Below are 16234 nucleotides of genomic sequence, written 5' to 3'. Positions count from 1 at the left end.
AAACCTGGGAAGGGCTTTATCTGCATATGGTTCCCTAACTGCTTGGGAAAAAGGTGAGTCAAGAAACTGCATATTTCTGTACAGAGAGGCAGATGATGAGAAGACCCCTGGTTCTGTGCATGAAAGCAAGCTCCAAGGTCCATGTGGAGTCAGGATGGATTCAACTCAGGTTGTCACATTAACTGATTATAACAATTGTACTAAGTGATCCTTGAGATGCTGCACTGTGTTTAGTCTTTCCTTGTCTGAGGCAGTAGCAGTACATATAAAATTCCCATCAAAAAAGTTAAAAAAAAATACATAGTTTTAATCTCAGAAGATCTCATTAAAAAATCTCAGGAATTGTCTTCCAAAAGTCAGTTTGTATAAATTAATTGTGGGAGATACATAGCCAAATTTTATAAAAGATTAAGTCTCAGAAGAGCTAACTTACAAAATCTTATTTTGTTTATAAGACAGAATATTTTATCTGAGGTGCTTGGCTGTAGCATTTGGGTCAGCTAGGTCAACTGGGGACTAGCTCCTCTCTAAACAAAACGAAATTCATGATCTTTAAGGTTTATTTTTTCAAAAAATCAGCCGATGGAAAAGAGGAGCTGTATTGAACATCCTGCACAGTATGTGACTCTGAGCGTCTACAGGCTCTGCCCCATTCCATTCTTAATCTCGACGTAAGCTATATTTTAGCCCCAGCACAACTTCACAGGCTCTCTGTCTAGACCTTATACCCAAGCTCCCAGCCTATCTCCCTGTAGCATGAGCTGAAGTGTGAAAAGCACAAATGAAAATCCACAAGAAGCATAGTTTAATGTAGTATTATTATATTTTGTATTAGATTATTTAAACATCTTGGTTTTCTTTGTTTTAAAATTTTTGTTTTTCTGATTATAAAAGTAATAAAAGTTCATTGTAAACAGTTATAGAATACCAAAAAGCGTAAAGAAAATAAAAATGATATATAATCTCAGAACTTGTACATAAACTCTATATCTCCATCAAGACTTCTATGCATCTTTTTGATGCTGAACATCACTAATTATTAGAGAAATGCAAATCAAAACTACAATGAGGTATCACTTCACACGGGTCAGAATGGCCATTTTCAAAAAGTCTTTGAACAATAAATACTGGAGAGGGTGTGGAGAAAAGGGAACCCTCCTACACTCTTGGTGGGAGTGTAAATTGATTTAGCCACCATGGAGGAGAGTATGGCGTTTCCTTAAAAACACTAAAAATAGAGCTACCTTATGATCCAGCAATCCCACTCCAGGGTATATTTCTGGAGAAAACCATAATTTGAAAAGATACATGCACCCCAATGTTCACTGCAGCACTATTTACAATAGCCAGGTCATGGAAGCAACCTAAATGCCCATCGACAGATGAATGGATAAAGATGTGATACATATATATTAAATAGAATATTAGCCATAAAAAGGAATGAAATTGAGTTATTTGTAGTGAGGTGGATGGACCTAGAGTCTCTCATACAGAGTGAAGTAAGTCAGAAAGAGAAAAACAAATACCGTATGGTAACACATATATATGGAATCTAAAAAAAAGGTTCTGAAGAACCTAGGGGCAGGACAGGAATGACGACGCAGACATAGAGAATGGACCTGAGGACACGGGGAGGGGGAAGGGTAAGCTGAGACGAAGTGAGAGAGTGGCATTGACATATATACACTACCAAATGTAAAATAGATAGCTAGTGGGAAACAGCTGCATAGCACAGGGAGATCAGCTTGGTGCTTTGTGACCACCTAGAGGGGTGGGATAGGGAGGGTGGGAGGGAGATGCAAGAGGGAGGGGATATAGGGATATATGTATACGTATAGTTGATTCACTTTGTTATACAGCAGCAACTAACACAACAATGTAAAGCAATTGTACTCTAATAAAAAAAAAAAGAAAAAAAAGAGAGTAGCAGAAAAACAAAAACAACAAAAAACAAAACAAAAAAGGAACGAAATTGGGTCATTTGTAGAGACGTGGATGGACCTAGAGATTATCATACTAAGTGAAGTAAATCAGGCAGAGAAAGACAAATATATCACTTATATGTGGAATCTAAAAAAAAATACAAATGAGCTTCTTTACAAAACAGACACACACTCACAGATTTAGAAAACAAACTTATGGTTACCAAAGGAGAAAGGTGCAGGGGAAGGATAAATTAGGAGGTTGGGATTAACAGACATACACTGCTATATATAAAATAGATAATCAACAAGAACCTTCTGTATAGCACAGGGGACTCTACTCAATACTCTGTAATAACCTATATGGGAAAATAATCTGAAAAAGAATAGATATATGTATAACAATCACTTTGCTATACACCTGAAACTAATATAACATTGTAAATCAACTATACTCCAACGTAAAATAAAAATTGAAAAAAGACTTCTATGCATTTTTTTATCTTACATTGCTGAGATTTTATATATGTGTAAAATATATATGTTTTAAATATGTGTCTTTTTTTTTGCAAAAAGCAATTTTATTTACTTACCTCCTCTTCTTTCCTTTTTTTCTCTCTCTCTATTATAAGTTCAGCCCTTCTTTTAGACATCATGTCATCCTGTTAAGGAAAGAGACATTAAAAAATATTAATGGATAATAATAAAATTACTTTTTAAAAAAAATTTATTTAATTCATTTATTTTTGGCTGCATTGGGTCTTCATTGCTGCATGCAGGCTTTCTCTAGTTGCAGCGAGCTACTCTTTGTTGCAGTGCACGGGCTTCTCATTGCGGTGGCTTCTCTTGTTGCGGACCATCGTCTCTAGGTGCACCAGCTCAGTAGTTGTGGCTCACGGGCTCAGTAGTTGTGGCTCACGGGCTCAGTAGTTGTGGCACACGGGCTTAGTTGCTCTGTCGCATGTGGGATCTTCCTGGACCAGGGCTCAAACCCGTGTCCCCTGCATTGGCAGGCAGATTCCCAACCACTGCGCCACCAGGGAAGCCCTAAAATTACTTTCTATATATTAATTTTTTTCCCAAAGGGGAATAATATTTGGGTAGAAGGATACTTTCCAGAAAAGCATGTGATAGTGGTAATTATGTCACTTACATCTTTGGACCTCTGGACCTCTTAACCAGCTACTTCTCTCCAGAGGGATAAATGGTACTTGGGATCAGTCACTTTTTCTGTAAACTTTAGAATTCCTTTTCAAAATGGATTACTTATTGTTTCCTTTGGTGGAGAGGTGGATTTTGTATATGGAGAAACAGGGAAATACTTAGAGGCTATTTGTTGAAAATGGTTGATAATCTTTCATCATATTATTAAGATGTAATTGCCTAAAGAATCCATGTGAGAAAAGCACATGTACTTTGGATGCATTCACACATATGGTGTATAGGTAGTCCTCCAGTCCTTCTAGGGGTCTCTAAATCTAATGCAATGAATAGGTCCTTTGATATGACCTTAAGGTTTGCATGAAAACTAACCAGCACCCCTTGGGTTTGGGGGCTCATTGGCTCAGGACTCTTGAAACTGGAGTCCTCTTAAATACTGGGAGATCAGAGAAGTGCCTTAAAGACAGGCCCTAGGGGCTCCGGTCTAGGCCATCAGGACTGTGCTCCTTTTATCTGACAATTACTGAGTATACATTTCAGATAATTTATGTTTTGTTGACATCCAAGAAATATTTGTAGATAGAATTCTAAAACTGAATTGAATCAAATTAATATAGTTCATGAGCCCCAGAGAGATTCTGTAGCTTTTCAGAGGGTAAGAGTTATAAAAACTCTAATTTCCTTTTTTAAAACCAGAGTTTTACCATAGGTGCTTTAACTGTAGAGTTATGAAAATACAGTCTCCTTTGTGTTTTCATAACATATAAGGAAACCACTGTATATACCAAAAAGAAATGCAAAGTATGTATAATAAAGCACACACATATTATGAGTCTGTTTTTTCCTCTGATCCTTTCACTCAAATAAGTAGTGGTCAGTGAAGTTTAACTAATTATTGCACGTCTGCCAGATGCCATCACTGTTCTGAGCACCGCACATGTATATTCTTTCATTTTCTGCTCAAAATATACTGCAAGGCGGACAGCATTATCCCACTTTATAGATGAGTTAATGAAGTCAGAAGGTTTAATTCACATAGTATAACACAGCTAGTGTGAGGATGGTGTAAGAAACTCCCAGATAAGGGTATGAGAAAGCACATTGTATGATGGAGCTGTAAGGAGGGTTTGTATTTGTTCCAACTGAGAAATAAAGTTAGAAAGAGGGTTTGGAACAGGATTGGGAGGGCTTTAAATGCCAGACTGAGGAGTTCAGATCTTAACAGAGTGACTTGATCAAAACAGAGTTTTAGGAAGATCAGGTGGCCCGAAGGATGGCCTGGAGGGTCCAGATATGAAGTCTGGTAGGACAATTAGGAGGTCATCGTAGGAGTGCCGGGTGTGAGGTGAAAAGAATCTGAACCAGGGCAGAGCTGTGGGTATGAGAAGAAAGGTGTAAATCTGCTCTTTCCTGTTCCATATCCCTAAAATCCTCAGGGCATGTGATGTCTAGGCTGGGGCTTGATTGCTTTAGAGCTGCTCCGTCCAGTATGGCAGCTACAAGTCACTTGCAGCTCTATTAAAATTAAATAAAATTAAACATTTGATTTCTCAGCCTCACCAACTAAATACATTTCAACTGCTTAATAACCACATGTGTGGCTAGTGGCTGCTGTATTGGACAGTGAAGATACAGAACATTTCCATCAGCACAGAGAGTTCTCTGAGAACACTGGTCTAAAGGTGCCAGATCCCACAAGGAGGTAACATGCAGCTGTGCTTTGGTATGCCCTCTTCTTTCTTTTCCATTCTCATGTTTATAGAGCCTCTTGCCTGGCAGACACTTTGGCCCACTTTCTTCAGAGATCAGCAGCAGAAAAGGGAAGGATGTCATGTAGAATGGTGTGAAGCTTGATGTCTTGCCACACCTCTCCTGACTTCCAGTTCTTGGATGGCTGAGAGATTAGCTTTGATTTTGTGTGGGACAGGGATGGCCTGGGACGTGTAATCTTAGTGTGGTGGAGCAAAGGGATGGATGGCAAGATGGATAGAGGGATTTCCTTTGGCAAGATGAAAAGAACTTGACAACTGTGTCTGAGCAGTGACAGAGGAACTTCATGGTTTTAACACTTTGTTTATAATTTAATAAGTATCGAGTTGTGATAAGGTATTCAGTAATTTAAGTCACAGTAGCTCAAAATTGGAACTAACTGATTAGCTCTCTGACACTAAAGAGAGCTTTCTTCCATACTCTCCCTGCCAAATGTCCACTCAGTCTACGCTTATCTATCGACAAGTGGCTCACTGCCTTCGGTCTTTGTTCTTTTTGGAAAGTCTTACTAATAATGAAATACATCTCCCTGTACCTTCCTCCTACCAATGGTGCTTCTTTCCCCTGTGGCCACATGGAACAACGACATACTCTCTTCAGTATAAAAGACCGTCGCATAATTTAACACAGTTCTCATGTCCCATCTTGGTCTTCCTAGTTCCAGATTTGAAAGCCCTATTCTTTTTTTTTTTTTTTTTTTTTTTTTTTGCTGTACTCGGGCCTCTCACTGTTGTGGCCTCTCCCATTGCGGAGCAACAAGCTCCATGCGCAGGCTCAGCGGCCATGGCTCACGGGCCCAGCCGCTCCGCGGCATGTGGGATCTTCCCGGGCCGGGGCACGAACCTGTGTCCCTTGCATCGGCAGGCGGACTCTCAACCACTGCGCCACCAGGGAAGCCCGAAAGCCCTATTCTTTCTACTCAACCCAGATCTATAAATGTGTCCTTTCAAGACAGGTCATACATATGGAATGAATCATAGAGTATGTACTATTTTCTTTGCCTGGCTTCATTTACTCAGTATAATGATTTTGGTAGTCATCCATATTGTAGGGGGTATCAATAGTACATTCATTAAAAGTACTGAATACTACTCCATTATATGAATATACTATTTATTTTTCCAGCTTTATAAAATTGTAAGTTATTTAAAGCGTATGTCATGAAGATTTGATACGTATACATTGTGAAAGGACTTCTCCCATTTAGTCAATGAACACATCCGTCACCTCACATATTTATCTTGTGTGTGTGACAACATTTAAGTTCTACTCTCTTGCCAAATTTCAATTATACAGTAGTACAGTATTACCAACTATAGTCATCATGTCATACATTAGCTCCTTAGGTCTTATTCATCTTATAGCTGAACTTTTGTACCATTTTATCAACTTCTCCCCATCTCCCACACCTCCCAGCCCATGACAACCACTTTTCTAGTCTGTTTCTATGAGTTTGATTTGGTTTTAGATTCCACATACAAGTGATACCATGCAGTATTTGTCTTTCTCTGCCTGGCTTATTTAACTTAGCATAATGCCCTCAAGGTCCATCCATGTTGTTGCAAACGTCAGGATTTCCTTCTTTTCCATGGCTAAACAACATTCGTGTGTGTGTGTGTGTGTGTGTGTGTGTGTACACACACTTCTTTATCCATTGACCTGTTGGCAGACACAGGTTGTTTCCACACCTTGGCTATTGTGAATGCTGCTGCTATGACCATGGGAGGAGAGATATTTCTTTGAGATAATGACTTTGTTTCCTTTGGATATATATACCCAGAAGTGGGATTCCTGGATCATATGGTAATTCTATTTTTTAATTACTTGTGGAACCTCCATACTGATTTCCACAATGGCTGTACTAGTTGACATTCCTACCAACTGTGCACAAGAGCTCCTTTTTCTCCGCATCCTCACCAGCATTTATCTCTTGTCTTTTCGATTTTAGATACCCTAACAGGTGTGAGAGGTGATATCTCATTGTGGTTTTGATTTGCATTTATCTGATGATTAGTGATGTTGAGCACCTTTTCATGTACCTGTTGTCATTTGTATGCCTTCTTTGGAAGAATATCTATTCAGTTCATCTGCCATTTTAAAAAATTGGATTTTTTTTTATACTGGGTTGTATGAGTTCTTTATATATTTTGGATTTTAATCCTTTATCAGATATATGATTTACAAATACTTTTTCCCATTCCCTAGACTGCCTTTTTATCTTGTTGATGGTTTCTTTAGCTGGGCAGAAAATTTTTTAGTTTGATGTAGTCCCGCTTATTTAGTTTTGCTTTTGGTGTCAAATCAAAAAAAAAACCCATCATTGCCAAGATTGATGCCAAGAAGCTTATCCCCCTTTCTTATAGGAGTGTTAGGGTTTCAGGGCTTGTGTTTCAAGTCTTTGATCCATTTTGAGTAGATTTTTGGGTATGGTGTAAGATAGGTGTCCAGTTTTATTCTTCTGCAGCAGGCTATACAGTTTTCCCAGCATCATTTATTGAAGAAACTATCTTTTCCCCATTGTACATCCTTGGCTAGTTTGTCATAAATTAACTGACAATATATGCATGGGATTATTTCTGTGCTTTCTATTCTGTTAAACTGATTTATGTGTCTACAGTCTGCTATTGTACTGAATTTTTTAGTTCGGTTATTGTATTCTTCAGCTCTGTGACTTCTGTTTGGTACTTTCTTATATCTTCTATCTCTTGAAAATTTCACTTTGCTTATGCATTGTTCTCCTGATGTTGGTGAGCATCCTTATGACTATTAGTTTAAACCCTTTATCAGATAAATCACTTATCTTTGTTTCAGTAAGGTGTGTTTCTGGCATTTTATCTTGTTCCTCCGTTTGGAACATATTCCTCTGTTTTTTTCATTTTCTTTGACTCTATGTGTTGGTCTCTGCCCATTAGATAAAATAGCCACCTCTCCCTGTCTTGACAGAGTGGTCTTGTGTGGAAGATGAACACAGCTCAGGCTGGCCCCCACTCTTGGCCATCTCTTAAGCCTTTGTACTTGTTTAAGCCACTTTATTTGTTTTAAGTGGCTCCCTGTGCTCCAGTGTCTGGTATAAGGATACTTTGGTGCTACCACTATCTTTAATTTTACTTGCCTTGGAGTGAGAAACATTAACATGTAGATAATCATAAAGCCCTCAAATAATTCTTACCTCTTTAATTATAAATTGTCTTAATATTTGATGAAAATGTTTTCATACTGAATGTGGTATTAAAATCAGAAAACTACATTTTTGTAAAGACCACTTTATAAACCGGATAAATGCTGAACACATTCACTCTCATGCTTTTTTTTTTTAACAGATACATACCTTGATTTTTGCTTTCATTTCTTTGATGAGTTTTTTCCTTTCTAATTTCTTCTTTTGTTTCACTTTCCACTTTCCAATTTGGGTAGGAAGGAGGCGATCAGAAATATCTTGATAATCAACTTGTATAAAAACAGCAGCATCTGGGAAAAACCCATACTCCCCCAGAAACTGGACCTCATCAGGATATTGTGGGAAACCATCTAATACAAAACCTGTGGAACTAGGTGGAAATTTTATAACTTACTTTATTGGCTTAAAATATTATAACTATTGATTTAAAAATGAAAAAAGTACTGATAACTTTCAACTTTACATAAGACACCCAATGAATAACCAGTTTCCTATAGTACCTTTTAATTTTTTAATATTTCTACATGCTGTTTCTTCTCCCAAATGCACTGAGTTGGATTAAAATGATAATATTTTATATTTATAGTATAAAAGTACTGTCAATCAGTTTATAGACAATTACTATTAATTAGAAGACTACTAAAAGTTGTGAGAAGATCACAGGGAAAGAGAAAATAAGTTCTCTATTTGGGACAAGTGACCAGCCTAATGAATGTGTCACCGTTTACATAAAGAGTTTACTTGGCTGCCCTCTACCCCTTTATTGAGAATCCTTACCCTTTAGTCATTTTTCTTCTAATGATGTTTCTTTTCATGGGAAAGTTCATAACCCTCTTCCCTGGCTCCCTTTGTAACCAGCGACAATTATTAATGCTGTCTTGGCTCATGTGTAAAATGATCGTATTCAGACAGGATCATCAAACTTGCTCAAGTATGATGAAACTTTAAGAATCATGAAAATAACTTGGAATGTTAACACATTTTCATTAGGGAGTATTTATAAAAACAATCAGGCTTGGAGAACCTGGCTTGGTTTAGTTGAGAGGTTTAATATTGGTCCCTTTTTGAATGGAAGTTTATCTCGTTTATCTAAGATTTGGTTTAACTATTTATATTTAAATATACGTTCTCTTCTTCAAAGGAATAGGACTTTCATGAATATTTGACAGTTTCACCTCTTAACTGTCATTTAGAAATGTGGTTTTCTTTCTAATTAAGTGGGCAAATTTACATATATTGGCCGTAAGATATGTGTTTTCTTTAGAGGTGCCTTCAGCAAAGTCTCTTCTGTTCTAGCTGTTACTTCTTTGTCAATTACATCAAAATCTTTTACCCCTACACCCAAACTTTCTTCTGAGTTTTGATTTAGAATTTTCAACAAGCTGCCTAGTTTCTCCATCTGAATGCCCTTCAGGAATTATATATGCATCATACTGTCAAAAAATCACGCTCACTATTACCCTTCCACACAGCTCTTCCTCTGACTCACTAGTATCCAGGTGCCAAACTTCAGAGACATCCTTCAACTCCCTCTTGCTTCTCACATACAAAACCGAAGTAATGTAACTAATGTAATTAGTTACATTAGATCTCTAGGACAGAAGCCTTTTTAAAACATGTTTTTTCCTGATTATAAAAGCAATAAATCTCACTACAGAAAAATCAGAAATAAAGTGATGAAAAAAGGACAAAATTATCTGCAACCTCATATCCAAGAGGTTACTGACATTTTGTTTTGTTTCTTTCTAGTTGGTTCTTCATTTGTTCAACTTTCTATCATATTATAAATAACTTTGTATCCTTTTTTAACATAACCGTTGTATAATAAAATTTCTTATGCTATTACAGTCTTCATTGTAATAGGTTTTAATGTAGTGCTAATGTTCAGCTATTTTATTTAGGCTATTACAATTTCCCTTTTACTTTTCTTCAATCCATACGCTTTTTTTTGGTTATTTTTTAAATGTATGTGAGGTCAGGAGCTAAGTTAATGAAGAAAAGCCCATGACTATGTTGCTGCCAGCAACATGCCTAAGTTTACTACGACTATTGATCTAATTTAGGGAACAAGAAATTAAAATTAAAGTGACTAATAATCCCACTACTTGGTTAGGCCAGGGACTAAGTGAAAGAGAGTGACCAGAGGAGGACTGGGACCTGCCAGCTATTTGAATTCTCTAATGATATAGTTTTCTTATCTCCAGAATGAGAAAATAAACTTTCTGTCCCAGAGGGAAGTTGTATGGATTAAGGAAATTAATATGAATAAAATATAGGAGAACAGTATCTGGCACACAGTAAGTTCCATACAAGTGTTTGCTATTATCAGTACTGTAAGTATCATTTCACTTTCTTCTGGTGGATACCGAGGTAAGAGATTCTGGTTAGGAAATCGAGGTGAAGCCTTAAACTCTGGTGGCCTGGAATTCTTAGTTTGTCCTGTATGGCGTCAGGCTTGTTCCTGGCTGTTGGTAAAGGGATGAGACTATGGACAGCTATTTAGCGGTGTGAACAACCACTGCAACAAAAACAAAGAGCGTTGCTCATCAACCAGTTATACAGGGGTTAAGTCACAACCCACTGCAGTCACCTACCGACAGCGTACCCTGAAAAGAATTCAGGATGAATAAACAGGATGAGGCACTCTGTCCTTTGGATAAACAGGCCCCTAGATAGTTAAATGCATATCTCAGGAAGAATTTCAATGACCCCAGATTCTTGCATTTTCCCATACATAGAAAAGCACTAAAATCATTAACTTGGGATATCTGTTCTTCGTGATTAGCAGCAATCTTTTACCAAGATATATGCTTAACTACATGTATATCCTAGCCAAGAAATTCATACATGTGTACTGGCTCCTCCCCTACATCTTTGGAACAGGTCTTCAGAGCTACCTCCTTGGCTATAGTCCTCAGTAAGACCCTGAATAAAATTTAAACTCACAACCCTCAGGTTGTGCTTTATTCTTTGCGTTGACAGTGGAATTAACTAATTGTTAAAAGACTACAAGGCAAAGAGTCTGGTATGTCATGAGTGTACACAGGTTTAGAATATGGATCCTTAATCACAACTACACATTATAATCCCCTGGGGAGCTCCAATGCCCAGGCCCCAACCTCACACCTCTAAAGATTTTGATTCAATTATTTTGGGGTGGGGTCCCTGGCATCAGTATTTTTAAAATAATCCTCTAGATGTTTTTTTTTAATTTATTTAGTTACTTTTGGCTGCATTGGGTCTTCGTTGCTGCATGCCAGCTTTCTCCAGTTGTGGCAAGCAGGGGCTACTCTTTGTTGTGGTGTGCGGGCTTCTCATTGCGGTGGCTTCTCTTGTTGTGGAGCACAGGCTCTAGGCGCACAGGCTTCAGTAGCTGTAGTTTGTGGTCTCTAGAGCACAGGCTCAATAGTTGTGGCGCACGGGCTTAGTTGCTCCATGGCTGTGGGATCTTCCTGGACCAGAGCTCCTGGACCAGTGTCCCCTGCGTTGGCAGGCAGATTCTTAACTCCTGCGCCACCAGGGAAGTCCCTAAATAATCCCCTAGATGTTTTTAATGTGTGGAATCACTAGTTTACATGAGAGTAAAGGAGAAAATTCTTAAATTTATGTTGGATTATGTTTTTAACTTTTAAGAATAAATCAAATAAAAGTCAATAAATGTATAAAAGCCTATATAAATTAAGATACCGTATCGGTTCCTTAAACCACCACTCAGAGAGAATTGCTTCAAGGATTTCGGGAGGCAATGGTTCATTTTCTGTTAGATTTAATCTGATTGCTTCTTCTTCTTCTGTAAGCTGTACTTCCTGAGGCTACAAACAAAAATCAGAAAACAAAACAAAAATTTTAAACTGTATATTAATAAATAATACTATGTTACATAGTTGATTAGGATAAGAACTGTCTTTCTCAGGTCAGTTTTTTCAAAAGTATTTATGTATTTATTTATTTTGGCTGCACTGGGTCTTAGTTGCAGTACACAGGATCTTCGTTGCAGCATGAGGACTCTTAGTTGCAGCACGCATGCAGGATCTAGTTCCCTGACCAGGGATCGCACCTGGGCCCCCTGCACTGGGAGCACGGTGTCTTAACCACTGGACCACCAGGGAAGTCCCTCAGGTCATTTTTTATACTGTTGCTCATAAACATTTAAAAATCTGAGCTCTTTTCTTTAAACCAATATTTAATATGGTTTTAAATATTAAATGATAATTACTATTGCTAAGAGGAGTTACTAGCAATTAGCATGACTGATTTTCATACATGGTCTCAGGATACCTGTCTCATTATTTTTACTAAAATCTTGTTCAGTCTATATCACACACCTATAAAGCTTAACTGATTTTTGTCGTCTATCTTATAATTATTCAACCTAGATCCTGATTAAAGGATGGGCCAGGCAGGCAGTCATCTGGAGTATAATCTGTACCTGCATCCATTTATAGGAAATCATTTGAGAAGAAAAGGGTCCAGCTATATCAGAAATGGTTAAAAAGTGAGTTAGAATTAAGAACTTTCTCTTTATACCTCCAGATAGAAAACACCTAAGAGATATATACAAACTTTCTTATGAGGCATCATTAGAAATTAATATTTTGAGATCTCCACTGGTGCTGGGACAGATTTTTTATGACATTAAATAGAAAACGGAGAACACAATAATGGAAAACCTTACAGTCTAGGTCAGACATATCAAATAGCATAGTCCCAAATAAATGCTATATAACACTCTTGTCAGGAAAAGCTTTTCTGTTTTTTATTGGAGTCATGTAAAACTCAGTATTTTATATTCTAGATGAGCAGTAAAATCTGTATTTAACATATGGGGAGGATGATTCTTAAATGATTTTTATGGGCTATTTTTTTCTTCTTAGAAACTTTATAGAGTTTGTTTCTTTTTTTTTTAACATCTTTATTGGAGTATAATTGCTTTACAATGGTGTGTTAGTTTCTGCTGTATAACAAAGTGAATCAGCTTATATTCTTCTCCCCCAAAGTAACACCAGTAAGCACAGTTATCTGCAAGGAGAGTATTAGTATTCCTACCAGCTTCTTTGTATTTTCTTCCTCAATTGTAACATTGGCCTGAATTGCAAGCTCTTCAAGTTCTTGTTTTGCAAATTGTTCATCCTCAGATTCGTCCTCAAATTCAGGTCCAACTTTCTTCTCAGTTTTAAGCATTAATTTTTCTTGAAGAAATTCTTCAAACTGGATATGAAAAATGCCCAATTCTTCTGCCAACTGTCTTCCACATACAGTTTTGCCAGAGCCATGGGGCCCCAAAAGGCAAATTCTTAATGGAGGAGCCTGCCACAGGGGGTGGGTCAGGGGGTTGTAGGATAGAAGGAGAGTGAAGAAAAGGAAGCTTTGAGAATTTAGAAAACGTAAGGCGTATTATTAACTGCCCTCCCTAAGACTGAATTATCACTTCACAAACTCAAGGATGTTTCAGCATTAGGGTACCAATTAACATGACTCATTGCATCAACCATGGTCCTCAGGGATCATCAACAACCATAGAGAATCTTGATATCAAGTGCCAAAAGGCATTTAATAAAATTAAATTAATTTTGTTCCTTTAAAAAAGTTTTAATTAAGGAAGAATGGAAAGGCACTTCCTTAGCACGATAAAAACAACAACAACAAAACCTCTCTACCGGACAAAAAGCCCATTGATACTGGAACACTAGGGGTCCCTTCATTAACTCCTGTAATCTCTGTATTGGAGACAGGGAAGCCCCAAAACCAGAGAACCCACAGAGATCCAGATGTATGGATTGTCCATTGATGCTCAAATTGTCGAGAACAACAGTGAGAGTTGGGATGGAGGAGTAGGGAAATCTTTTGTGAATGTGGGGAAATGACCATGATATTGGTAGGTGACGGCAAGGAGGGGTGGGAGATGGTGATATATCTGGATGGAATAAGCCTCCAAGGGGCTGGCAGTAACGGACTTCGAGTAGCAGTGGGAAGCAAGGAGCACAGTCTCATCACCTTCTGTCCTTGTGAAGGAAAGGTTCAGAGAAGAGTTTAAAGGTGCAAGTATACCAGAGAAATACAGGGGAAAGACGAGTCAGGTATCTTGAGGAATAGGGAAATTTAAAAAAAAGAAAGAAATTTAAGAGATTTAAGAAGATAGCAAGTCCACAAAAGAATATCTGAAAACAGAAATATCAGAGAAAAGAAAGAGATCTTAGAGATTGAAAATGTGACTGCTGAAGTAAAAAGTTCAGTAGTACTGTGAAATTCTAAGATTCCCTAGCATGAAAAACACATGACTTCAGATTAAACATGTACCATGTGTCCAGTGCAATGAATAAAAAAGATTCTGGACAATTTTAAGAACACAAGATAATGAAAAGAAGCTCTTAAAAGCTTTCAAATATTTAAAAAATGAAGCTGACTTACAAAGAAATTAAAATCAGCCTAGTGACACTGGATGCTACCTCACAATAAAGCAATACCTTTAATATTCTAAAAAGGAATGATTTTCAACCTAAACTCTATGTCCATACTAATTGTTACACATATATGAGAACCAAATGATGACATTTTCAGATATGAAGAAAGTTAGTTGAAAATGTGTTTCAGCAAAACAAGGCTTTGAAAAACCCACAAAAGCAAGAGGAAGACATGATGTAAATATCCGTTGACTTTGCCACCCAGCATTTATTCACTCTTCTTCTGTTAACCACATCTGGATTCCCCCCAGGAGACCACCCTTCATCCCTCTCAGTTTATGTGCTTCCAGTGGAACTGATTCCATCATTAGTCAAAGAATTGGGCATGACATTAAAAGATGCTCAACATCACTAATCATCAAGGAAATGCAAATCAAGACCACAGTGAGATATCACCTCACAGTTGTCAGAATGGCTATTGCCAAAAAGACAGGAAACAAGTGTTGGCAAGGACGTGCACTGTTGGTGGGAATGTAAATTGGTGTAGCCACTATGGAAAACAGCATGGAGGTTCCTCAAAAAACTAAAAATAGAACTTTCTTGTGATTCAGCAATTCCACTTCTGGGTATTTATACGAAGGAAATGAAAACACTAATTAGAAAATATATATGTACCACTATGCATTTCTTTGCAGCGTTTATTTGCAATAAACAAGATATGGAAGCAACCTAAGTGTCCATCGATAGATGAATGGTTAAAAAAGATGTGGTACACACATGCACACATAATGGAATATTACTCATCCATAAAAAAGAATGAAATCCTGCCATTTGTGACAACACTGATGGACATAGATGGTATTATGCTAAGTGAAATAAGTCAGGCAGAGACAGACAAATGCTGTATGATTTCACTTATATGTGGAATCTAAAAATCAAAACAAACAAACATAACAAAACAGAAACAGACTCATAGACATACAGAACAAACTGGTGGTTGCCAGAGGGGAAGGTGGGTAGGGAGATGGGCAAAATAGGTGAAGGGGATTAAAAGGTACAAACTTTCAGCTATAAAATAAATATGTCCAGGTTGGCTGTACAGCATAGGGAATATAGTAAACAATATTGTAATAACTTTATATGGTAACAGATGGTTACTAGACTTAACTTGGTGATCATTTCACAATATACGTAAATGTAAAACCACTATGTTGTACACCTGAAACTGATATAATATTGTATGTCAATAAAAAAAGAACTGGTCATGTGATAAGATTTAAGTCAGTTGATGAATCACTTGAGAAAAATAATGAAAAAGAAAATGGTGAATAGTGAAAATAGAGTGGTATGAAATTATGTAGGTGCAGTCTCACACCATACTTTTGAATCACATTTTAAATCCCTCAGTGATGAAACTGCTGAAGTGACACCTCACTCATCCATAGGCTAAACCTCTGGCAGACAGAGCTGTGTGGAATTCAGAGTGGATAAGTAGCTAGGAAGTGAAGGGATGTAGATACATGACAATTTGCAGAAAAAGTGTGGACTCACCATTAAGATTTCAGGCTTTTGTCCACAGGGTTACGAGTAAAACAAGTCAATAGATCGCAAGTAGTGAAACAGACTAAGAGGAAAACAAAACACCAAAAGAAGACAAAAGGCCACATTCCTAAGTGACTCCCATCACCAGCAGGGCCAGGGCACAACCATCGGCATACTTCAGTCATCCCTATGGGACGATTTAGGTCCATGAAAATGGCCCAAATTATCCAGAAGAGTTTAAATTGTGTTTTATAAGTTCT

At 37.5% G+C, this 16234-nt stretch overlaps 1 protein-coding gene across 1 annotated transcript in view; it reads right to left on the bottom strand.

The window, feature by feature from the left end:
- Nucleotides 1–16234, bottom strand: part of AK9 (adenylate kinase 9) — a 121470-nt gene that overhangs the window by 21876 nt on the left and 83360 nt on the right. The window contains exons 26-29 of the mRNA XM_032651866.1: nt 13078–13338; nt 11719–11843; nt 8182–8401; nt 2516–2584 (exon numbers count right to left, since the gene is read on the bottom strand). Coding sequence (XP_032507757.1) covers nt 2516–2584; nt 8182–8401; nt 11719–11843; nt 13078–13338 — 675 coding nt within the window. The remainder of the gene's footprint in view (nt 1–2515; nt 2585–8181; nt 8402–11718; nt 11844–13077; nt 13339–16234) is intronic.

The sequence above is a fragment of the Phocoena sinus genome, chromosome 12 (assembly GCF_008692025.1).
Source record: "Phocoena sinus isolate mPhoSin1 chromosome 12, mPhoSin1.pri, whole genome shotgun sequence".
NCBI classification, from domain to species: Eukaryota; Metazoa; Chordata; class Mammalia; order Artiodactyla; family Phocoenidae; genus Phocoena; species Phocoena sinus.
Note: the sequence above shows the minus strand (reverse complement) of the source record. Positions and strands in the feature narration are given on the sequence as shown.